General features: G+C 37.9%; 4 protein-coding genes across 14 annotated transcripts; 3 read left to right on the top strand and 1 right to left on the bottom strand.

Moving 5' to 3' along the window:
- Positions 1 to 349: 349 nt before the first annotated feature.
- Positions 350 to 5,130, bottom strand: LOC103333582 (CDPK-related kinase 4-like). Of its 2 annotated transcripts, none has more exons than XM_089052766.1 (11): positions 4,472 to 5,130; positions 3,765 to 3,895; positions 3,479 to 3,520; positions 3,271 to 3,379; positions 3,023 to 3,101; positions 2,414 to 2,710; positions 2,139 to 2,248; positions 1,690 to 1,917; positions 1,550 to 1,612; positions 923 to 1,090; positions 350 to 795 (listed from the first exon to the last, which is right to left on the bottom strand). In XM_089052766.1, exons 1-11 carry the CDS (start codon positions 4,991 to 4,993, stop codon positions 658 to 660), a joined length of 1,887 nt encoding a protein of 628 aa, XP_088908892.1. In that variant the 5' UTR covers positions 4,994 to 5,130; the 3' UTR covers positions 350 to 657. The 2 variants fall into 2 exon arrangements, with proteins under 2 accessions (XP_088908892.1, XP_008234671.2); XM_008236449.2 differs by having other exon boundaries at positions 1,813 to 1,917; positions 4,472 to 5,129.
- A 3,091-nt stretch (positions 5,131 to 8,221) lies between these two features.
- Positions 8,222 to 14,451, top strand: LOC103333581 (RNA polymerase II degradation factor). Of its 9 annotated transcripts, none has more exons than XM_089051981.1 (16): positions 8,222 to 8,638; positions 9,470 to 9,520; positions 9,603 to 9,833; positions 10,122 to 10,220; positions 10,330 to 10,385; positions 10,606 to 10,717; positions 11,021 to 11,191; positions 11,451 to 11,708; positions 11,896 to 12,108; positions 12,196 to 12,399; positions 12,472 to 12,597; positions 12,700 to 13,008; positions 13,108 to 13,206; positions 13,291 to 13,781; positions 13,894 to 13,929; positions 14,107 to 14,451. In XM_089051981.1, coding segments are annotated over exons 1-16 (2,571 nt in total). In that variant the 5' UTR covers positions 8,222 to 8,524; the 3' UTR covers positions 14,108 to 14,451. The 9 variants fall into 9 exon arrangements, with proteins under 9 accessions (XP_088908107.1, XP_088908103.1, XP_088908110.1 ...); XM_089051977.1 differs by having other exon boundaries at positions 8,226 to 8,638; positions 9,597 to 9,833; XM_089051984.1 differs by having other exon boundaries at positions 8,226 to 8,638; positions 9,597 to 9,833; positions 12,481 to 12,597.
- Positions 14,452 to 14,941: 490 nt separating this feature from the next.
- On the top strand, positions 14,942 to 16,939 carry LOC103333580 (ABC transporter A family protein). The gene is made up of 2 exons (XM_008236439.3): positions 14,942 to 15,233; positions 16,534 to 16,939. The coding sequence occupies exons 1-2, from the start codon at positions 15,111 to 15,113 to the stop codon at positions 16,627 to 16,629; spliced, it is 219 nt and encodes a 72-aa protein (XP_008234661.1). The 5' UTR covers positions 14,942 to 15,110; the 3' UTR covers positions 16,630 to 16,939.
- Positions 16,940 to 20,164: 3,225 nt separating this feature from the next.
- Positions 20,165 to 23,165, top strand: GRF7 (growth-regulating factor 7). Of its 2 annotated transcripts, none has more exons than XM_008236438.2 (4): positions 20,165 to 20,832; positions 21,076 to 21,243; positions 21,446 to 21,857; positions 22,166 to 23,165. In XM_008236438.2, the coding sequence occupies exons 1-4, from the start codon at positions 20,568 to 20,570 to the stop codon at positions 22,962 to 22,964; spliced, it is 1,644 nt and encodes a 547-aa protein (XP_008234660.2). In that variant the 5' UTR covers positions 20,165 to 20,567; the 3' UTR covers positions 22,965 to 23,165. The 2 variants fall into 2 exon arrangements, with proteins under 2 accessions (XP_008234660.2, XP_008234659.2); XM_008236437.3 differs by having other exon boundaries at positions 20,171 to 20,832; positions 21,073 to 21,243.
- The last annotated feature ends 572 nt before the right edge of the window (positions 23,166 to 23,737 follow it).

Here is a 23,737-nt window from a genome sequence, read left to right on the forward strand (position 1 = left end):
ATTCGTCGATTCGCACACGCAAACGGACCGACCATACCCAAAATGGGACGCCAACCTCAGTAACCATCTATCTGATTCCGGCCGCTATTTTACTCCTCGACGCTTCCAGACCTCTATTTGCCCACGTGAAACAGTCCAGGCGAAAGTCAATCATACATTGCTGGCCTTGGAAACAATTTGTAACATAAACCTTAGACTACTGAAAAATCAAGTTATGTCAATATTCCTTGCATTGCACTAATTATTCTCCTCCTTGAAATCATAATTCAAAGTATGCAGAATGTCCGTATAGATGGCTTTTGGTATCGGAATGTCCGTAAGAACGGATTCGAGCACAAACAAACTCGTACAAATGTAAATGCAGAAACTTTCTTGGTTTCTATTTTGCCTCAAGGATCTCAACAACTCTCACAACTGGTACAGTATCATATCATGCATTATTTTTACAAATATCTTCATGTGTTTTCAAGGGTCTTCTCTTGAGCAACTCTTTTGCATAAATTCTTACAAACTATTGGCATGGACCCATATCTCTTCAATCTCAACCTCACACTCAACTTTCACCTTCACTCTCCAAAGGGATGACGAAGTTTATAAAAAATTGGAAATACACTTTCAGTAAAAAAATTGTAAAAAATTATATATCCCTGCTTACATTTACCGCTGTCTAGTATTGGAACTACGTACTGTTACACCATGCAAAAATTTGGTGTATCCAAGGAAGGTAAGTTTTCCATCCGAAGTTCGGATCCAGTCATTGAGTAAAGGGTAAGAGGTAGGCCCCAGATTCATTTCCTGCATAATGTTTCATCATTCTTGAGTTTGCTATTTTGAAAGTAAAACTCATGCAGATTCTTGTTCCATATGCTATTTTGAAAGTAACATCTACATGAGCAATTATACGAAAAACTGATGTGCATACCTGTGCCAACTCCTCCACAGAGATGACCCGGTTTCCTTCATTTTCAAAATACTCAAAAGCCGTACTTGCAATCTTCTCCCATCCTTCATGAGCTTCTAGCTGATACGTATTTATTGCAGCAACACAAAACTCTTCGAAGTCCAATTTCTTGTGTGAGAGTGGTTCCATCTTAAATTTAAAACTAGAATATGAGAATATACCTCATGCAAAGGCCACAATAACACAAATAGAAAAATGAATAATAAAAAAGTAGCTTTGTTATCAATCCTATCGATTCTGTGATCAAGACTGTATTTGCCAATAGAAACGATAAGCCAAAAAAGTCCAACAAGAGCACAAAAGATAAGACATTCTAGAGTCCTCCAATATTAAGAAAAAAATGGGGTTTTCTCTTTGTTTGTTTCATTAAATACAACCTTCACAGAAACAGGATGTTATCTCATCTGACCTATCCCAAGATATGCAACAGTGTGCAGTTTGTCATTTGAAAAAAATTAACAAAAAGAAATTCTACTGAAGTTTCAATGTTATATAGGAATCTACTATATGTGAAAATAACAAACAGTTTTGGGAAAATTGCTTCGTTCAAATCAAAGAAAGTGCACTGAAGGCAACAATATCTCTTACCACATTTATAATGTCATGAACCCTCGACTCCTTCATGGCATCAGTTGAATTTCTCATGAGGGCCTACAGTATTTTTCATGATAAGTTGAAATGTCATTACAAAACAATGAAAGATAAACAAATTTGAAATGTCTACCTACAGCACTTATTGGGCATGTTGAATTGCCGTAATATACCATGCACATAGATAATACGTGTCCAAAAATGAGTTCCTGAAATGTACCCAAAGAGGGATGGTTAAAGCAATAAGAACGATGACTAACCGTTCTGAAATTATCAAGGGACACATATCCATGTTTAGGATCCAAGAGCCTAAATTGAGCCCTAAGATAGCAGAGCTCGTCTTCTGTTATAGCCTTGGAAAGAGCCTGTGCATAAAGAAATATGTTACAAACTTACAAAAGATGCCAGCACATATGTTTTGCCAACCTCCACTCAGTATTGAATGCTAAACAAATGCAACTTCTACTATACACCATGTTTTGCCCACATTTTTATCTCTGTTTTTAAGTTGTTTCTTTTTTCTTTTCTTTTTTCTTTTCACATTCGCGAGGATTGGGAAGGCACGTATCTTGTAAATGTATGTTACCTTTAGTGCTGCACGCTTGAAAGGTGTGGCACGAACATATGACTTAACCAACTTGTAGATTAATATATCTAAAGGCACATCATGTTTTTCATCCCGTAACCATGGGTGAGCTGTGAACACAGGAGATAACTATCAACATATATCAAAAGCAAATAACTGTACATGCCACAAGGAGGGAAAATTTAGTGCAAAATAAAAAATAAAAAAATTAGAAACTAGAGAGAGTTATATTTTGAATCCATTGAGGATTGTGAAAATATTTAAAACCCACTTACTTAAAGCTTGGGCGGCAGTCATTCTTTTTCTGTGGTCCTTGTTCAAAAGCCTTTTCAGAAAATCTTTGGCTTCCGAGGACACTGCAGGCCAAGGTGTATCATTAAAGTTAGGATCAGCTCTTAGCACTGAACGAAATATTCCTGATTCAGTTCGTGCCCAGAAAGGTCTACTTCCACAAAGCAGTATATACGTTATGACACCAATACTCCACATATCAGCTTCAAGACTGTAAGATCTATGTAACACTTCAGGTGCAACATAGTATGCACTTCCAACAATATCATTGAGGCGTTGATCTGCACATGTAGAACTAAATGGGCTGTGAAAACAATGTAATGTTCTGATAATTGAAGTTCTCATAGTTAGATTGAGTCCTAAGAAGGTAAGTTTGTTCTCAAAAGAACATGAACAACATATCAAGAGAGAAAAAAAAAAAAAAAAAAAAAAAGCCTCTTTGAAATATACTAGAAGGAAAAAAAAAACCTTCCAATGAAATAAATGGTTAGAGAAGATGCTAATAGGACTAGGAGAACTTCATGACACAAACAATTTGCAGCTATATATTATGCATTGAAGCCAAAGGATAGTGTGTAGAAAGCAACCATTACCGGGCCTAATAAAATCTGAGAGACCAAAATCAATAACCTTCATTGGAGCATCCTCATTTCTTGTGGTAAAAAGAAAGTTCTGCCAAGCAGTCATAACGAGCAGAGTAATTAGTTATTGGTTGGGATGAGAACTGTAGGCACAAAACAGAAGTACATGTGAACATGCACAATTATTCTGTTCCTTTCCAAATACAATAATTAGTTAACTGGAAATACAATTGTTAGTTCAAACTCTCTGAATGTAGTACCTCTGGCTTTAGATCACGGTGCACAACACCTTGAAGATGACAGAAGGCTGTTACACTTAAAATTTGCACAACAATAGTCTTAGCATCTCCTTCTGTATATCTTCCACCCCTGCGACCAAGGAGTGATTAAGAATACATCCTTGAACTCATAAAATCCGAAAGTGCAAATCACAAATACAATACAAGAAAACAAAGCATTTCATTCTACCTTGACAAAATTTTATCCAGTAGTTCTCCACCTTCACACAACCTATAAAGTCAACAAGATCAGAAAGCTTCAAAACAGGCTTATCTACTAAATTCTTCTCATCAATCCAAAAAAATATACCGATATATTCATACAAATCAACCACTAAGCAACAATTCACATGATTTCCTATGTAACAAAGTTGAGCCATGACTCCAAGATATTGGTTTTTATTAAAAAAAAGAAGAAAAAGACTAAATACTATTAAATAATAAGAAATAGATAAAACAAGAGAGCAAGGTCATACTCCATGACTATGTAGACATTATTGGCATCCTCAAATGCATCGTAAAATCTGACCAGATTCTTATGTCCAGATAATGCTTTCAGTATTTTCACCTCTCTACGAACATCTTCAATAGCTATTGCTGTTGTCATCTGCGAAAAATCCCTCATTTAATTACCAATAAATTAAAAGTTAAATTCTGTAATTTAGTAAATCATGTAATGTATTGATGAAGCAGTGAGAGTAAATGAATCCTGCCTCACCTATATAATACATGAAGATGAGAAAATTTGGAAGGTCAGTACAAATTAATGACCTGAAACTCCTTTAAAAACGTTTCGCAGACAAAATCAACAGGCTCAAAACATGTACAAGCCAAAAGATTTACCCATATTCAATCCCCCAGACTCGTTGCAGTGAAGGCATCATTCGCATAACCATGCTTAACCAAATTATCAGACTGTTCACCATTTAATTTGCCTCAATTTCAAACAAAATTATTAAAGCTTATACTAAAAACAATAATTGCTTCAACTCAAATTGTGCACTTTGACCTTCTAATTTATCCATAGAATGTTGCCACATATACTTTTTCTGATGATTTGTATTTTTCATTTATTCCATATTTACTTAAATACACAAAGAAAACAAGCTTATCTACCAAACAAGAAAATGCACATTCAACTAAATTATGAAAAAGAACATATAAATCGTAGTATGAGCAAAACCTTCGCTTTGGCTATGATCTTGACCGCAACAGGCTGTCCCTTGAGCTCTCCCTTCTTGCCCTTGGCCCAGCAAGTGTGACCAAAATGCCCTCGACCCACCTCCTTCCCCAGCTCAAACTTTGCCCCAAAGTTCTTCCCATACCCGAAGCTTTTGTCTAGTGCTCTATCAGCCTCAACTTGGTCTCCTTGATGCTCCTCCGGTATCGGCCCGTCCTTTGGCTTCGCCTCACGCCCCTGTCGCCTTCGAAGTGCCGCCATAATCGGCTTCGCCGGTGACGGTGGAGGCAAGGGCCACCGGAATTTCCTTCCCGGCGTCCTCGCCGGAGACGGCGCTATTCCGGCAGGTAGTGGGCTCTGCAGCGGACTAGCCGAGAAAGAGTTCGCCGGAGTTTCTTTGCCGGAGTGAACATCGCCGGTTCTGGGGCTCGGTGACACCGGGGCGACTGGCGAATGTTTTGACTGTTGGCGGCCGGTGGGTTCGTTGTCGGCCACCGAGACGTTCTTGCTGCAACAATGTCCCATCGTTTAATTTAGGGTTTTAGCGGAGGAGGAGTCAAAGTAAGAACATCGGACGGTGGAGAAAATTCGACGACTTACAGAGGCGGGAGAGAGAAGAAGGAAGAAGGAAAGAAAGTGAACAAGAAAGAGAAGAGAGTGGTGTCCTTAATTTTGAATGTTGGAGTTATATGCTAATTTGACAGCTAACCAGGGGCATTTACGTTGAATGGTTAATACCTGGCCGTTCATCTTAATCATCTATAATTTTCTGCGGGTCTCATCCACAATTATCTATCAATTGTACTAACCCCTGCTCGTCGTAAATTTTCATTTCCACTTTTACCTTTAATCCCTACTCTCTTTTTCCCTCTTAATACAAGCAATAATTAAGAAAAATGAGAATTCAAAGGCAGCCTACAGGTAGACTGAATGGATCGGATTTTAATTCGTATCCGTTGTAATTAATAGGAGGTAGATTGGACTTCTTAATCTGATAATCCGATTATAAATGAATTTTGATATGAATTATAGTTTATTTGATATGATCATAATCCGATCCGACTTAGTATGATAAAATATCAAAATTTGATATAAAAAGTAGATAAATACAATAAAAGAACGATATTGAAATTTTTATTTTTCATAAATATAAAAATAAATCCGATAATAATATGATTTGATCCGAATTTGATGTGTAACGTATATGAATTAATAGGTAAAATCCGACAGTTTGAATACGATATAAATATGATAATCCGATTATAAATGTTTTCAAAGGATGATATGTGAGTCCACCAAAATAAGCTAATTCTTTAATAAATAAATAAACAAGTGAAAAATAGTTATAGTTTTGAAATGGATCATCCACCGTATAAAGATATAAAGATAAAATTTTGGAAAAACTCATAAGTTTTGATCTATCAGTTAGACAATATAACGTAGTTTGGCGCATACTGATGTCTATACACAAGTATGAATTCAAAGAAACCAACGTATTATTTAAATGTGGTGATTGAAGAGAGCGTCTATGATCATAAAATTATTTAAATGCGAATTAAGAGTATTTTTTGTTGTCATTGACTGGAGATTGCGGGTGGTAATTAAGAATAAAAGCAATTGGATTAACCGCATTAATGGAATCAAATTGTCGAATATTTTCTTCCTTCTTCCAAAATATTCTATTGTTGGGGGATTGGGATCGGAGGAGGATGGGACAGAATTTGCCATTCAACTTCGAGATCGTCATTTTCTAGTTTTATAAGAAACCTCTGTTTCTTTGAATACAACGCTCCGCTGGTTTTGTTTTTAATATTTCATATGTATGCTAATTATTTAATTCATCAATAATTAAGTTCACTATAGTCATGCATAATTCACAGGTCACGGTGAACTTGATTTGAGAATCACCATACCCACCAATCAACAAGTAGGTGACCAAATCAAGTCATCGAGAATTGAAGCTTTGAACAAGTTGGAAAATTTCTTATCTGCCCCTTTCTTAATATAAAAAACCAAACAAAGTTGGAATTTTTCTATCTGCCGTCTTTCTTCTGCTTCTTCTACCTATGACATATTGAACTGAACCAGTCTGACAGGTGCTGATAGGTGCCAGTTTGAAATTTCTCTTGAATCTCATCTACTTGTAACAAGAACGATACTGTAATTGTCCCGCCCTTGCATTTGGCAATTCAAGTACGCAAAAAGTTGGTAATCATGATTACAGGCTATACTTATCGGGTCGGGTGTGATGCAGAGGTGTGACACATGATCGAGCCGGCTCACCCACAACTTTCCCCTCAATAAGAGCCGACGTTTGCTGGTGCTGCTATATTAGAGCTGACACCGCGTTAGGCTTGAATTATATTTATTATATTCAGCCCAAAAACTTATATTGGGCCAACTCATATTATGTTTAGAGACCGATCCTTCATTGGGCTATGAATAAGTTACGTTTCCGAAAAAATTTATCATTTGGAAAGAAAAAAATGAAAAGAATAACATGGAGGATTATAATTACGGTAATGCTACGGGCACCAATTATTTTCCCAACTTTTTGTTACCAACTGACGTGATATATGACATGTCAATTAAAGTCATGTGCCGTATGCTTATTTTATTTTGTCTTATTTTTTTAAACCCTAAACTCTAAACATGTCTTCTTCTTCTTTTTTTATTAACCTGGTATTAATTTTTATAAATTTTATGTGTTTATCTCCTCAACTATCATCTCCACCATCGTCCATCCATGGAACCCAGCCACGACCTATGAACGGTAGGCCCTCCATTGCCGCTCCACACAGCTCCTCCATAGCCTCTTTTGTAGTCACCACCACCATTTTTCAGAAAAATTTAGGGAAAAAAATCCAGATGCATGGAAAACTCATCTATATACGTAATTCCATAAGATCAATCTTTTTTCCCTTTTTTTTTCATGGTATCCCGAGCCATAACATAAAATCTTCAATGTATCTTTAGGAGTGCAGAGAAGAAAAAGCAATAATACGAATTCACAAACCCAGATTAACATCACCATAATAAACTTAATACACATATAGAAATTAGTAGAAGAAACTAGATCTGAGTCTCAACTTTGATGAACTTGGAAGACCATCAACTATGAGAACCCCATCAAGAAAGATGAAGGGCTCGGGACCAAACCAGAGGTGCACCTCGTTGCCCAGTCTGCAATATATGTGCTTGGTTGATAGCCATGGAACCCAACACCAACTATTACTAGGGTGCAGAGGGAGCACCATAGATCCTCGATGAGCAAGTTTGAAAACATTTTATTATTTTTTTTAAAGTTTAGTTAAAACTTTAAATTTTGCGTAATTAAAAAGATGATGTGGCAAATTATATCTATTGCCATGTCATTTGCCACATCAGTTGGTAACTAAAAATTAGTAAAAGAGTTGGTATCGAGATCGAAAAATCAGAACACTAAACTGCATTGGATGGAAAAATTAGAATAAAAGTCAACAAATCAACATCAAACCTGACCAAACTAATTCAACAAGTACAAAATCCGAATTATGTTAAATAAATAATTATCAACCGTTGATAAATTATGAGTCCCTCTTCCATCAATCGAGCTCGCGTAACACATCCATAGGGGTTAAAATTTATATAAATATCTGCAAGTAAAAAACAAATCTAAAGAGAAAAAGGTTTATGTCCACGCGGCGCTTGGAAGCGTGGACAATCATGCAATGGTAGAGAAATTGCCCTATAAATGGCGGGAGCCTCACCTGCTTGTAAATTTCTCACATTCAATTATCTCTCTCTCTCTCTGTCCCTCGTCAACTCTTCGCTAATTACATATCAACCCCTCAAAAACCCTCCAATCCTAAAACACCCCCAAATCGTCACCAGGGTACTTCCCCTTCTCCATCGTTTCGGTAGAGAGTCCATTCCCGTTCCGGTCCCTTTTGTCTCATAAATTCCTGCAGTTATATGGTTTTGCATTTTCCCCTTTTGTTTGAGCTTCTCGAACCCTAGGGTTTCATTAAGCAGAGTGAGTGAGAGAGTTGGAGTTGTACCGTAGCTTCTGATTCAATGGAGGCTACGGCCGCTGCGCGTGGTAGTTCGATGCCGATGCCACCACCGCCTACGCGCAAAGAGTGGCGCGCCGTCTCTGACCATCATTCGGCTCGAAACCTCGGGGATGAGGTACTAGTTTGCTAAAAACCACTGGCATTGGAGTTTTTTGGTTGCTTGAATAATTTAAATAGATAAAAGAAAAAGAAATTTGGAACAATGAGCTTTTAAGTTGGGTTGTGAATGTCAAAAACCCTTCACTAATTTGAGGATTAGGGTTTGCAGGTTGTGTTTATCCTTTTTATTGTTCTGGTACTAAGAATGCTAAAAACCCTTTTTTCATTATGCCTGATGTGTACACTAGGGTGAGTATCATAAGTTATTTATTTCTAATTTCAGCTCACTTATTTTTCCGTGTCTGTTGTTTTCCTCTTCTTTTGGTTTTAGGTTTGAATTTGGTGCTTGTGGGTAGGTGGGTAATGTTATATTCGCATGACTTGACATATCTACAAGATTGTAATTTCTAAATACTTGAAGGAGAACATTTTGGTGAATGTGCATACAATTTGAATGAAGCAACCTTGACTTTCTTCTGGCAAAAAAAGAAAAAGAAAAAAAAGAAAAAAGAAATCACGATTTTCTGTCGAATGAGATTATCATGAAAAAGAACAATGACTTTCTGTCCAATGATTAAGAAGTAAAAATGAAGGAAAATTTCACAATTCATTATTTCATTGAATGCTGAGTAATTGGATGAGGAGAAATGTACAGTTGGGTGCTTTGCAATCTATTTTGGTATTCATTTATATATTAAAAAATAATATACCTTAGAAATTCTTTGGGATTAGTTAAGTGAAGTTTTTGCCGACTGAATTCATGGGAAAAATGTGTTACTTGTATAGCATTTGTATTTGTTGCTTTTCCATTGTTTTGTTCTTGAATTGGGCATCTTCCAATGCGCAGGAGTTGGAACGATCAAAACTAGGCCAATCAGATGAGAGAACAATATATGAGGTAAAGATTTTGATTCTCGTTTAGCTTGTATTCTGAAGGATTCACTGAAAGCGAAGTTGATTTGTTGTTTATCAAGGTGCAGCAGGGGAGAGAGCCGGTTGATGTGGACTTCTGTTCAATCACAATAGATGGGACTTTAGACCAAGACCTTTTGCAGCAGCGGATTGATGATGTTTCTAGGCAACGAGAGGAACTGCAGCATATGGAGATTGAGCTTAAAGCTCAAATGATTGCAACATCTGAGATAATTGATCTACAAAATAACTTTGATGCTCAAATAAAGGACCATGCTAATGCTGCCTCCAAGCTTCAGGTTTTCATTGATGATTGGATTGTACTTTATAATGTGTATTTTGACAGGGGTTTTTCAAATTTCAATTACAAGAATCTGATCAGATGTGATGATTATAGAAGTTATGCTAGCATGCTTATAGTGATTTTATAATGTCACATGCGCATCCCACTTTTGTTCGAATTTGGGGCAAATTTAAGGCTCAAAAGTTATCCCTTAAAGTACTTTGTTAGCTTATTTCCTTGAGATAGATGTGTAGAATGAACTACTGACAGTTGTTTCTAAATTTTGGGTCCACATACTGTACAGGAGCAACTACATGAAAGGGAGCAGACCATACATGATCTGGAAAGGAAAATGGAAGAGAAAGATAGAGAGCTGCATGCTATAAAATTAGATAATGAAGTGGTAACTTGAATGCTTGTGTTTTGATATGTTTCTATTTGCTATTGGTTGGGCTGTTTGGAAGAATAATTTGCAAATTCTTTTTCTTTTGATTTTCATAATGTTCTGGCAGGCCTGGGCTAAAGAGGACCTTCTTAGAGAACAGAACAAAGAATTAGCAAATTTCAGGTACTGGCCTGTTTGTTTAACTTTTTTACTGTGCTTTTAAGCTCCTTTCCCATAATGCACGCCGAGTTCTTCACTGGATTTACTTGAATGTAATGAAATATTCTTGTTTTACTATTGCATGATATTTAAAGGCTTTGTATTTAAATTTTTTGGTTAGTAGTGCTGTGGGTTGAATTTTTAATCGTATGAAAGAATTTGAATGGGTTACTGTTTGCTACAGAAGAGAACATGACCATTCGGAAGCTGAAAGAGCGCAGCATATACAACAAATACATGACCTTCAAGAACATATTCAAGAAAAAGATAGGCAGCTTATTGAGTTACGAGAACAGGTCTGTTTATTTGCACGTATTTGATGTACATGTATATCCTTACTGAAGTGGAATTTAAGAACTCAAGTTTTCAAGCATATAAATGTTATATATATATTTATTCATGGAGTGTGCTTTCCTATTAGTTTTCTTTATCTGAGCAAACAAATTCCCATCACGGTATTGTTTTGCAATGTCAGACACTGAATAATAAGTGAGATACAATTTGGAACAAATTGAATAGTATTTTCAGGAAGGAGTTGCATACTAATTTAGTTCTAGGGATGCAGCGAGGCCAGTACCTGATAGTTTTAATATTTTCAGCATAGGCTCGCTCAAGAAACCATTCTCTATAAGGACGAACAGTTGAGGGAGGCCCAAGCGTGGATCACTCGTGTTCAGGAAATGGATGCCTTGCAGTCAACTACAATACAAGCTGAATTGCGGGAACGTACAGAACAATATAATCAGCTCTGGCTTGGTTGTCAAAGACAGGTTGGTTTGTTTTCTTTCTCTATCTTGTTTTAAGGTATTTTCTTCTCTTGCAACTTGGGGCCACATGTGCAAATGTGGGCATGCAGCCACACACACATTGTGTGCACGTCTATATGCCGAACTTTCATGTGTTTTTTTTTTTTGCTATGGTTTTTCCAAATCACAAGTGATGTTGATACTGTACTTAATTGTAACAAGTTTTGTTTTCTGCTAGGCTTGACCACATGTCTTTGATTTTTTGTTGGATCATTGATTTCAGTTTGCTGAGATGGAAAGACTTCATATGCATTCAATACAACAGCTTCAACTTGAGCTTGCTGATGCAAGAGAAAGGAGTGGAACTTACACTGATGAATCACGCATAGCACAATCAAATTCGAAGGATGCATCTCAATTTGGTCAGAACAATGGAAACCAGCTCGATATGAATACATCAAGTGGAAATACAGGGGCCATCCCAAATGGGAATTCAGATGATGTTCAATCATTTCCTTCAACTGGAAATGCATCAACTCAGGTAGTTGCTTCTTTTTGTGGTTATTACTGGTATTGAATTAGGCAACAGTTCTTTTGAAATATTTTGGATTTGAGAGGTAAGAGGAAGGAAATGAAACATGGATAAGGTCCTCAGTTTGAAATGAAATTGATAAATAGAAATTTAAATATATCATTCGATAACCTTAATTTTTCTGGATCGTTATTAGATCGACCATGTTGCTGGTGTTCCAATTTCTCCATCATCTCTACTTGGGATGCCTTCCTATCTTCCACCTGGACAGGTGACTGCTCTGCATCCATTTCTTATGCATCAACAAGGGGTACCCCATTCAATGCCACCACATGTTCCTCAGTCCCATGTTGGGCATTTTCACTCAGTACCTGCAATGTCATCTCATCAACAGTGGCAGAATCAACAGGTAGTGATACAAGAATATATCGTTTATGTCCTGATTATTGTAATATACAACGGTAACATATTTACTTTCTTTATTTTCTCTTTTTAGGCTCCATCGGAGGGTTTGCAGATATCTACACAAAATGAACTTCCATCGTCCCAAAATGATCAAAGCATAATAAGATCAGATGCAAAGTACAACTATGAAACATCTGTTAATGGACAATCACGTCATCAAGACTATTTGGATGTTCAAATTAACCAAGGTGCAGAGTCTGATCCTGTAATATCGTCGTCCAGTGGGGAATCACAGGTATTCTTGTTATTTTTCTTCTTATTTTTTCCCCAAAAATTGAGTAGAATCACCTTAATTATTTAATTTCAGGTGCTCCAGTCAATTGATAGAGGTTTCTTGGTCTCATCCCAACCTGAGCAGAGCTTGCAACAAATTTCTTCCCAATTCCACAATTCTTTAAGATTGGATTCTCTTGAACAGAACAGTGAAACTAAGGTATTTAACTTTTTTTTAAAATTCTTTTCTCCCTTTATAGGATTAGGCTGTGTGCAGAAAGTTTGTAGAGAAAAAAATTCATACTAACTTGCATTTGAACAGGCTTCGGAGCAAAATGTTCAGACCTTGACTGGTCATGGCTTGGAGGGACAAGTTTTAACTACAGAACAACCAATTTCTACCACCAATCTGTCAAAATCTGATACTTCAATCCCTTCAGTCAACCTCATGGAAACCACAATTAACAATAGTGCTGGTACAGTTTTGCCTGAATTGTTTGCCTCAACTGGGCACACGAATGCACCAGCAGTGGGAAAGACATCAGAGACTGCGCTTCTTGATGAAAGGTCATTGTTGGCTTGCATGGTTCGCACAATTCCGGCTGGTGGTAGAATTCGCATCAGTTCAACGGTGAGCCTACATTTTATCTTCTAGGTCTTTATAGCGAGTGGCATTTTCTATTTTTCTCATTTCTAGTTTAGTTGATAATATTTTTTGCTCTAAGTACAGCTACCAAATAGGCTTGGGAAGATGCTTGCACCTTTACACTGGCATGATTACAAGAGAAAGTATGGAAAGCTTGATGACTTCGTGGCTAGTCATCGCGAAGTAAGTTGTATAAATGATTTAGAATGTTTCTGTTTTTATATGGATTTATATTATCTCATGAGGACCTTAATTTGTATTTTTCAGTTATTTGTGATTGAGGGTGACTACATTCAGCTTAGGGAAGGAGCACAGGAGATGATAGCAGCTACAGCTGCTGCTGCGAAAGTTGCTGCTGCTGCTCTAGCATCATCTCCTTACTCTACAAGCTTGCCTTCTGTGGCTGTTACTCCAGTGGCACAGACTCACCGCTCGAGGAAGATATCATCTCTTGATTCCCAAAACGTGGTCATTTCAACTGCTAATACAACTGATAATCACTTGCAGTCTGTAAAGCAGAATCATCAATTAAATGGTGTATCCTTTGGTGTTGCTGGAGGTCTCTCAAATGTAAAGATTTTGAGCAAATCTAAGGAATCTTGGGAACTGAATGGCCCTGAAACTAAGTCAGGCCAGTCATCTGTGCTTTTGAATGGTGGAAATGGAGCAATTCTGGATAGATCGAGTGCGAGCAGTACCCAGAGCTCAGGGTTGACCAATGGCCGGTTGGGCTCGAATCTTGTCGGGAAACATGGCAGGTGTGCCTCTCTAAACCTTCAAAACTTTTGCAGTTGTATTGTGGTGGATTATGTAGTTAGGCCTACTGATTTATCATTATGTAATGTGCTTAATGGGTTGTTATTGTGACAGGATGAGCAATGCTGCTGCCTTTACTTCCAGAAGATAGTAAGTACGATGACTCAAATATTGAAATTTGATGGGTGAAAGTGAATAATATAATAACTAAAATTTCTTTATTATTAGGTTGTGCTTGCAATGAGGAAGCAAATGCAAAATTTGTTCTTTCTTGCCTAGTTTTCATTGTACAAATTCTCACTAGCAGTGTTAATTTGGTGTTGGCAGGAGAGAGAGCAGGGAAAGGCATCATGTTATTGTGGATCAGTGTGCGAACAGAAGATTATTTTGGAATGGCAACAGGATTATCATGTGGGAGAATGAATACATCCTCGTAGATTGAATGACCATCAACCTTTTGCATCTTTGTAGAATTCTCTGATTGGACACGTTTGCCCTCCTTTGTTTTGTTTTTTATTTAGGGTTTAAAAGCCTGTTTTATCATACTCAACTGTATCTGATTCTGCAGTGATTGATATTCATGCACAAAATTGCTTCTGTGCGCATCTCTGATCTGCTCCTTTTGTTCGCGGATGCTTTAATTCTTAAACAATAGTTTTTATTTTTGTTTTATTTTGTCTTACCTGATTGGCTGGCTAATTGGGCTGAGATCCGCCCGCCCACTAAGTTTCTATTTGTTGAAAGCCCCCACTGGTTTCACCAAAAAAGAAGCCTCCGCTGGGTTCCGTTCGTTTTGTTTTGTGGGCATTGGAGTAGTAAAATGCCCTTGTGTCTGAAAGGAGTTCCAAAGGCCTAACGAATTTTGACGAGTAAAAGACGAACTCAAAGTATTTGAGAGTGATGGAGATTGACCACATATGACCAAATGAAATTTGTCACGTTAGATAGATACAATTCAAGACATTTTTTTATTTATATACGGGTGCTATTAGGAAGAGGAATTCAAACACACCACCTCTAGTGGAAAGGTATTTGTTCACATGGCAAGTCTTGTTGAAGCATTGCTACAACTTAGAAAACATTGTGCCCAGCTGAAATTTACTAGGTCCAAGAACATACGAATACGATCCGTTATGTTTCGACCCAAAAAAAAGAAAAAAGAATACGATCCGTTATGGCTTATAAGCACACCTTGTGCGAAAGGGGCGTGTCTAAAAGCCCAGTTGTTTAAACGACGTCGCTTTGGTCAAAGGCTCCGTAGAATTGAAGATCGGAAAGCAAAGCCGAAAAGCCAAAAAGAAGAAAGAAGAAAAAAAAAGGTGGAGAAGAAGATGGGTTACGTTCTGAGAGTGAGATTGGCATCGTTTTTCGGCGGAGCTGCGGTGGCGTCCTTTCTTGGGCTCTATATCCTTCACAATGATTACAAGGTTGCCCACCAGGCCATTTCTCAACAGGTACGTCTTTTCTTCTTTCTTTATTTTTAGAATTTGCATCCCCAATTCTTAGGTCTTTATCTTTTCCCTCATTTGGGTACCTTCCATTTTTGTGTGTAGACGGAATGTTGAATCTTCAAGTTGATCTTGAAAATGGGTTTGTAAAAAATATGTTGTTTTTCTGTTATATTTGTGAACCCCACGGCTGTTAGGCTCAAAATCGAATATGAAAAGTTAAAAACAAACTTGCAGAAAATGATTGCTGAACATTTGCTTTAATTATTTGGAATTAAAAAGACATTGGTTCTTAAAGCTTTTGAGTAAATATCATGAATTGCTGCTGAGTAGGTCAACTTAGTTTGTTTAGGAGGCGTGAGGCATGAAATTCTTTAGGCCATTGATGACATTGATTGGTATTGTGGTTTCCATCGTGGGTTTAGGTAGTTCAAGTTATGTTTGCAGAGGAAGATTGAAAACAGAATGTTGATATCATAACAATGTAGACCGATTATGTTGCACAGAAAATTATCGCTAATGGTCTTTTATAGTTCCCCTTCTGCCTATGAACGAATCATAACCCGTCCGTAATGTTTTGTTCTTTTTGTCTAGATTGAGCTCAAAAAATTTAAATTTCCCTCGTTTGCATCCCGGTTAGGATCCCTATCTACTAGTTACATGTGAGCCTTGATGGTTGCTCTTTAGAGCAATCAATTATCTATTGATTGTCTACTTGGAGTCATTTGGATTGATTTTAGCGGGTACCCATATTGGTTCTTTTCAACTGATTTGCTTATCAAATTGAGGGAGAAAAAGAGGTGATTTCAATTAAAACTAAGGCTATGTATACAGTCGACCGCATATGTTTATAGACTATCTTTAAAATAAATTGTGTATGATGTATCCTTTGTGGTGTGAAATAAGCATTCCTTACTATTTAGGACAAGAAAAGAGTCCTTGATTTAACTTGTCCTTTCTGTTGATTGGGTAAAAGCAATTTTGCTAATAACATAATGCTGCTGGAACTGGTCATGAAGAATGACAGTATCCGTGCTTTAAAACTGTTCACAGGTGTGCTCACGCACGCACACATGCAACCTGTAAATTCACTATCCACTCTGCTGACTCAAATTTTGAGAAAGCTACCTAAGAAGCACTTATGATGCAATGGTATTTTTTCGCATGCATGTTTGTTTGATTTATGTTCTTATCTTTACTATATCCGGCCTTTTAGGGGTTGCATTTTTACAGCCATGAGTGTTTAATAGTTTCTAGGCATTTAAAGGATAGAAGAATTGTGAATGTTTTGTCTTTGTTTCTCCAGGTGAGAGGCCTCCATGAGTCATTGGATAGACGAATTTCAACTCTCGAAAGTTTAAAACAAACTGAAGCTTCACAACCTACAGAAGCAGCGGAATAGATGCCTTGAGAATGCTAATGCAGTTGAATCCTGTGGCACGAAAGATCCTTTTTGTCTCTTGTTTTTATGCAGATGGTTTCTATGTAGTTTCTCCTCCCTTTGCGAAGAATAATTAATTATGACATAATTGGTCTGTTTGGTATGCCCAAATCAATCATTTGTGATTTACTAGAACACTTTTGAGTATTTGTATTCTCGTATCAGATGAAAACTGTGACTGGGTCTGAGAGAAGTTATGCATCCGACTATCGGTTATGGCTATGAATATGTTGTAGACATTTTTATGGTATGTGCTTTTGGGTGTGTCAAATTTGTTCCATGTGAGTGTGAAGCTGATTTAGAGCTAAATTTTTTTTAAAAAAAAACGGTGGGTCGGTAGCGTTGGCTGGTTGCAGGGCCCAATATTGAACTTGTCAAGTCAAGAAAGGAGGCGAAGGGAGCAAGCCCATTCTCCCTCGTTGTTTGGAGGAGGTGATGGCATACATATATTAAGTGGTGGACCTGAGACTCAGAAGCTGTACCATGAATTGTTTCCAGAAAGACAAGGCACCGTCCGTCCTCCTCCTCCTATCCTTATCCTATGTACAAAAAGAGGAACTGGTTTCTTCTTCATTTGATCACAAATTTATAATAAACCCAAAAAAAAAGAAGGTAAAAATAAAAGGAAAAAAATAGAAAAGCAGGCATGGTAACGGTATGGCATTGGGAAAAAGAAGTGACAAAAGAGAAAAAGGTCAAGTGTTCCTTGCGTTTAGCCAAAAACAAAACGATTGGGGAATGGAATGAATATCAAGTATGTGGTCCCTTGAGATAAAAGAGCCCATCCCTGACCATAACCAGATGACGAGGCTGGTGATGCTGCTTCAGACAGAGCAAACCTAATCATAAAAATGATAGTACATCATCAGTTGCTCTTCTCAGTTCTGACCACAAAGAATAATTACATCATAAAATAATAGAATAAAAAGAGTTGGTGTTTGTTTCCTTGGCGGTGGTAGCTTCGAATTCATCGATCAACAACATCAATTCAAATTCAATCATTCAAGCAAACCAATTAAACCAAACAAAATGAAGCTGTCCACGCCGACGGATTAGATAGCGTTGTTATTGAATAGATTGTTCCTTTGTCGGAGACACACTCTTCTCTTCTAAGCAACCCTAACTATCATCATTATATCATATACATAATCATTCATATATACGTTGGACTTGCACCCCATTGCATGGCACGTGGACGTCTTACTCTCTACTTTTATGCATCATATAATCAAATCTCATATGCGGACATGGTTATTTTCATGCATGTGCATTTGTGAGAGAGAGAGAGAGAGAGCTTTGTGCTTTTTCTTCTGGACTAAAAGAAAACACAAACCTTAATAGAAAATAGGTGAGAGTAAAAAAGTCAGGATTCCAAATGGAGGGTGGCGACAAAGAGGAAAGGCAGGGGAGGAGGGCAGGAGTTCAATTTCAAACGGAAAGAGAAAGTAAAGAGAGAGAGAGAGAGAGGCATTTGTCTTTGCACATTGCAGATGATGGGGACATCCCATTTCACCCCTCCAGCTAGCTGTCTCTCTCCCCACCCAACCCATCGATATCATCAATTCATTTCAATTCAATTCACCCTATCCTCTCTCCTCTGCCATTCCCCCAAGCTGCCACCTCATCCCCCATTTCCATCTCCCAAGTCCCCTAACATTTCCTTTGAAACCCTAAACCCTTCCCCCTTTTATTCTGAGATATCCCACATTTATTTTCTGCCACCACTTGTTTGTGTCACCAAATTACAAACTTGTTATATTCCTGTAATATTCTTGTGTAAGGTTATATTACTGGAGTACTTTGATGGGGATAAGGGGTTTGTAACTGAGTAGTGAAGAGTAGTTATTCATACACTCGATCTCATGTATTCGAATTCCATCAATAGCTCTTGTATAAAGAAAGAAAGAAAGAAAGAAAAAAGTATTAGTATATGGGGTAAAAAAATGCAATCCATTAATTAAATTTGGAGGGGAGGGTAGAAAAAGGTTGTTGATTGATAAGAGAGAGCAACAACGGTTTTTGAAATTTGATCCCACCCATTGGAACTGAATAACATTCATGGTTGGACCAAATCTTTTAGAGACAATTAATTAAGGCATACAAATGCAGTTATGGGTTGTTTGTGAGGTAATTAATGAGGTGATTACATTCAAGTGTTTGATTAAATGCTGATAAAACTTCCAAGTAGATGAATAGAACAAGAGTGGGAAGTGGTTGGTTTTATTTGGTGTTAATTTATGTGGAGATATTTTACAAAAGAAAAGCCCATACAAACTAAATAAAAATAAAATAAAAATCTTAAGAAGATCAAAAGTGGCCCAGAATTCAATCCTTTTGTCACCAGCTCATGTGTAGTCGCTATCCTCCTTACAACGACCCCCTCGCGTGAGAGGTTCATCCCACCCACCCACCCATCCACCAATCAAATTTCACGACCACCCCACTTGTCATTTTTTTATTGACTCTCCGTCTATGCGCTAAGAGGAGCGAGTGGGGCTCTCTTTAGCTAAAGCATCACGTCTTCGCCCCACTGGGCCCGCTGCACCTCCGGATGCAACCAAAGGGCTAACGGTGCTTATCACGACAAATCTGACGCCGTTTTCATCCTTTCTTGGTTTCTGCTTTCTTTTGTTTATTTATTTCCTTTCCTCATTCATTGTTTATTTTAATCTTATTAAATTGGCAAATAAAGAAATATCCCTTATTTCATTAGCCGACTGAACGTTGGATTGGGATGCTTGAAGGGTTTGTTTGTTTGGTTTTTTTTTAATGGACGAATCTTGAAGGGGTTGGGTCCTCCTAGTCATTGTCCTAGTCCTAGAGGCATTGACAGCAAACACGAACATGATGTCTTTTTAAAGTCAGTTACCAAAAATACAAAAACAAAACATCAAAATAACAAAAGAAGTGACTATAAACTGTCACGTAATAACATTAACATGACAACAGAAGTTAATGGAGCAGCATATCAAACTATTGCTCAAAGTATGCGGTTTCGAAATACTGATTCAGATTAGAAAAGAAAAAGACAATAGTGTGAATGAATCATGGAGCAGCATAGCAGATGTTTGTAACATTTTTTATGGTCGATGCCGCTCGCCTTCTACTTTCCTTTCAAAGGAGAAATTGTATATAAAATCACCAGAGTCACCACACCACTAGATAGATGATGAAATCTTGTGTACAAGAAAGAATGGAAGAGGGTTTGCTAATAAAGTGGCCAATTCATAAGAATTGGAAAGAAAAAGAAAAGGGCGGATTTGTACTGGTTTTAGCCTTACATCCAGAAAACGATAGATGCCACAATAATGATGAGAGAGAGAGAGAAAAGAAGATGCGTGTATTTGTCAAGTAGCAAGCATGGTGTGCGAATGTTGGAAGCATGGAAGCAAAGCAGAGGCCGAGAATGGCGGCAACCCATTAATCAAATCATAAATCCCACGTAATACTAGTATCACCGTCAGAGATAAGACTTCATTTCATTTCATTAAAATATAAGAGACATCCAAAGAGAAAGAAAAAGAGAGAGAGAGAAAGAGAAAGATAAGATAATACGATATGGGTCTATTGTTGTATTCTATATCTTGAGACTTGATGATGTGGTCAGTGTCTCTGAAAAATCCCCATAAGAAAGCATTAGACAAGCATAAGGCTTTTCCTGGAAGCATAACCAAAAAGTTGGTCTCTAGAGTTTTTGGTCAAGAGCTTCCATTTTTTTATGTTTGATATTCATGGAAAGGTCGTTTCCCAAATAAGGCAACTGGTTTTCTTTTATATTTTTTTTGGAGTGAACAAAGCTTTTGGCGTCACAGACAAGGAGACCGAAGAAAATAGGACCTTGGTTTGAGTTTGTGAGCAAACTGCAACGTACAGAATCATTTGCCTTGCCTGGTAAGAAGATGATGATGATGGTTCATCATGATAATCACCGTCGTCCATTTTCATCATCAGAAAGAGGTGAAGCTGATGGTCCCACATGTAACAGACCCCCTGTGACTGATAACTATCCTAATAATAATAGTGTATACGATGTCGTCGTTGCTGCTGCAGCTGGTTCTTCTTCTAGTGGCGGTCAAGTTTTAAGAGGTTTGCAGCCTTTTGACATTTCAAACAGAACAACGAACACTCCTATTTCTGCTCATCATACCGCCTTCAGGTCCCCAGGTTTGTAACTCTTCTCTTATCAAGTCAAAATGCAAAGTCCAAACATTTCTTTCTTTCTCTCTTCTTATATAAGATTAGTTCATACAACAAACCAATGTTTCTCTTTTTTTCTCTCTGTCTCTCTGTCTCTCTGTCTCTCTGTCCTTTGAAAGATTGAATCTTTAATTATGAAAAGAGAATAAAGGTTGTTTCTTTCGTCCGAGCCACATATGTTTGATAATATACATGTATTATGTATAGCAGGAGGGATGACGACATCTTTGGGCTTTCCTTTTACAAATACACAGTGGAAAGAGCTTGAGAGACAAGCCATGATATACAAGTATATGGTTGCATCTCTCCCTGTGCCTCGTGATCTCCTCTTCCCAATTACCAGAGCTCCCTCAAGCCCAACTATTTCTCAATCACCCTGTAATCACCTTTCTCTCTGTTTTTGCTCTCAATTTGTTTTCATCAAATTAACTCCCACCCAAAAGTCTCTGTTTCTTTCTAGCTAATAATAGTTTGATTGGTTTTCAGCTCTCTGTTCTAGTTTATGTGTTGGGTTTTACTCATCACGTCTTCCTTTAAAGTAACCATCTTTGTATTTTGCTCTGTTTTGGTTGGCACGCAGTGAGTAGCGGTTTCAATCTTAGGCTATCAAACAGTACAGATCCAGAGCCAGGGAGGTGCAAGAGAACAGATGGAAAGAAATGGAGGTGTTCAAGAGATGTGGCGCCTGACCAGAAGTACTGTGAGCGCCATATGCACAGAGGCCGTCCCCGTTCAAGAAAGCATGTGGAAGTTCATGCCAACACCACAACCAAGAGGGTTCGCCATGACATCAATCAAGCTCCTCCTACCATGTCCCCGGCAACTGTGTCAATTTCTAACACCACATCCATCAACAAGAATGTTTGCCAGACTCAGTTTATTGAATCTACTCTGCAACCATACCATCAGTCTCCTATGTTTCTGAATAGGGACACTGTCAAGGCTGCAACTTTTGATTCTATGAACTCTGCTTCATCAGGCAGAGAGCCTAGGTAGGTGATAGGTTTTCAATTTCATTCTTCAATCATATCTTTTTGTTTTTGTTTTTCCTTTTTGAGGTTTGGTTTGGACTGAACGCGAGGGAAAGAAAAGGAAAGGAGGTGTTTGGAATAATAGTACTAGTAGTCTTTGATAAATTAGTAGGACTCAAACTTGCGAAAGCAAAGAACCAGATATTCGCAAACATATGTACAAGTTTTGTTCTTTTTTTGGTTGGAAATGGTGGTACTTCCAATTTATCACGATTTATATTTGTGGGTGTTTCATTTTCATAATTTTGTATTTGTATATATCATTCCAGGAGCTTAGATTGGCTGATGATGAAAGGAGAACCTGTTCAAATGGCCACTTCTGATCCACAATGGCAGCATCTGATGCAGAGCAAAACAGAGCTAAACTCCAAGATCCCCTTCTTTGATGCTAATTCCTGTATTTTCACCCGACGTTCTGAAGAAGAGTGTTTCTTGAATTTGAATTCGTACACAAATTTCAACGCCGGCGGAGAGGATCAACCAGACAACGAGTGCAATATGTTTCTCAATCCAGATGTGGTTTCTTTAGATAATCCTCTGTTGGAAGAAACCCCAAGATGTTTCATTGACGCGTGGTCCAAAACAATGATAGATGAAGACACCATGGCCAACTCTATTAGCAACAAAGACAATAGCTCTGCTCCATCAAGTGGGCAGCTCTCACCTTCTTCCCTAACACTGTCAATGGGAGGTTATAACTCCATCAATGAGGAAATGGGTCAGACGCAAATGAGCTTAGGAAACAATGGAAATGGTATGAAGCCAGGGCTTTCAACATGGCTCAGCCCTGCTTCATGGGTTGCTTCGGCACCAGGCGGGCCATTAGCTGAGGTCCTAAAACCCACGACCAGCGCAGCATCAAATCCATCGTCTCCTATCACAGCTGCTACTGCCAATGGAGAATTGGGTAGCCCATTGGCGACAACGGTGTCATCACCATCTGGGGTTCTTCAGAAGACGTTTGCTTCACTGTCTGATAGTAGTGGTAATAGCAGCCCAACCCTGGCAAGTTCAAGGGCTAAGCAGCCAGAGATTGTTTCTCTGTGGTTGAATCAGAACAAAGCATAATCAATTTTTCCTTGTTACACGAAAACCATGTTCTTTTGGTTTGGTTTGGTAGTTGTTTTGGCTGGTTCTTCGACTACAGAAGATGAACTTGGGTAGTTTAGTTGTGATTCTCCAAGTGAGTTCTGAACTCGGTGACAAGATTTCTCTTAATTTTCCAAGCTTTACTGTATTCTATCGTTTTTATTGAAGAACCTTTGTTCACTTTTTTGCTAGTGGTGGATCACTTTAATATTTTGCGTATACTAAGCCTATGAGGTGGGGCTCTGTGTGTGTCTGGATCTATGTCGGAAGAAATATCTGCGTCGACTTGTAGACTGCTTTCTTTCCCCAACAGGGTTCCACTGTTTATGCAAGATTCTTCTACTAATGATAAGCTTACCATCAAATTGATTATATACTTTTTGGCCCATCCATAATTTGCCTCAAAACATTTGTACTTGTGTTCCTCAATCTTTGACAAATCATATTCGAATATTTCAGAACTCAGGTATAAGATTCCTTCATTCTTATACCATTCAAGGGGCTTGCTGTATAATCCAACCATGTTAAATATTATGAGTAAATTTAGAATGTCCATTATGGTAGAATGTATATTTAGAAGGCGATCTTGGTTTGTGTGGGTTTATTCATAACAATTAATATAATCCTTTGTTTTTACCATCTCCGGGTTGTAGGAGATGGTGTGATCATGATTCATGACACGTTGCAATAACCATCTCCGGGTTGTAGGAGAAATATCTTTGGCTTATAGCTGGTTAAAGTAAGAAGCTGTT

The sequence above is a fragment of the Prunus mume genome, linkage group LG5 (genome assembly GCF_029339155.1).
Source record: "Prunus mume cultivar Tortuosa linkage group LG5, ASM2933915v1, whole genome shotgun sequence".
Classification (NCBI taxonomy): Eukaryota; Viridiplantae; Streptophyta; class Magnoliopsida; order Rosales; family Rosaceae; genus Prunus; species Prunus mume.

Bases quoted from the DNA above. Each gene is read 5' to 3' on its own strand.
- LOC103333582 (XM_089052766.1), bottom strand. From the start codon at position 4,993: ATGGGACATTGTTGCAGCAAGAACGTCTCGGTGGCCGACAACGAACCC. The intron at 3,896-4,471 runs GTTTTGCTCATA...GATTTTTCGCAG, and splicing joins AGATCATAGCCAAAGCGAAG to ATGACAACAGCAATAGCTAT. The intron at 796-922 runs GTATGCACATCA...AACATTATGCAG, and splicing joins CTGTGGAGGAGTTGGCACAG to GAAATGAATCTGGGGCCTAC.
- LOC103333580 (XM_008236439.3), top strand. From the start codon at position 15,111: ATGGGTTACGTTCTGAGAGTGAGATTGGCATCGTTTTTCGGCGGAGCT. The intron at 15,234-16,533 runs GTACGTCTTTTC...TTGTTTCTCCAG, and splicing joins ACCAGGCCATTTCTCAACAG to GTGAGAGGCCTCCATGAGTC.
- GRF7 (XM_008236437.3), top strand. From the start codon at position 20,568: ATGATGATGATGGTTCATCATGATAATCACCGTCGTCCATTTTCATCA. The intron at 20,833-21,072 runs GTTTGTAACTCT...TATTATGTATAG, and splicing joins TACCGCCTTCAGGTCCCCAG to CAGGAGGGATGACGACATCT. The intron at 21,244-21,445 runs GTAATCACCTTT...GTTGGCACGCAG, and splicing joins AACTATTTCTCAATCACCCT to TGAGTAGCGGTTTCAATCTT.
- LOC103333581 (XM_089051977.1), top strand. From the start codon at position 8,525: ATGGAGGCTACGGCCGCTGCGCGTGGTAGTTCGATGCCGATGCCACCA. The intron at 8,639-9,469 runs GTACTAGTTTGC...TCCAATGCGCAG, and splicing joins CTCGAAACCTCGGGGATGAG to GAGTTGGAACGATCAAAACT. The intron at 11,192-11,450 runs GTTGGTTTGTTT...CATTGATTTCAG, and splicing joins GGCTTGGTTGTCAAAGACAG to TTTGCTGAGATGGAAAGACT.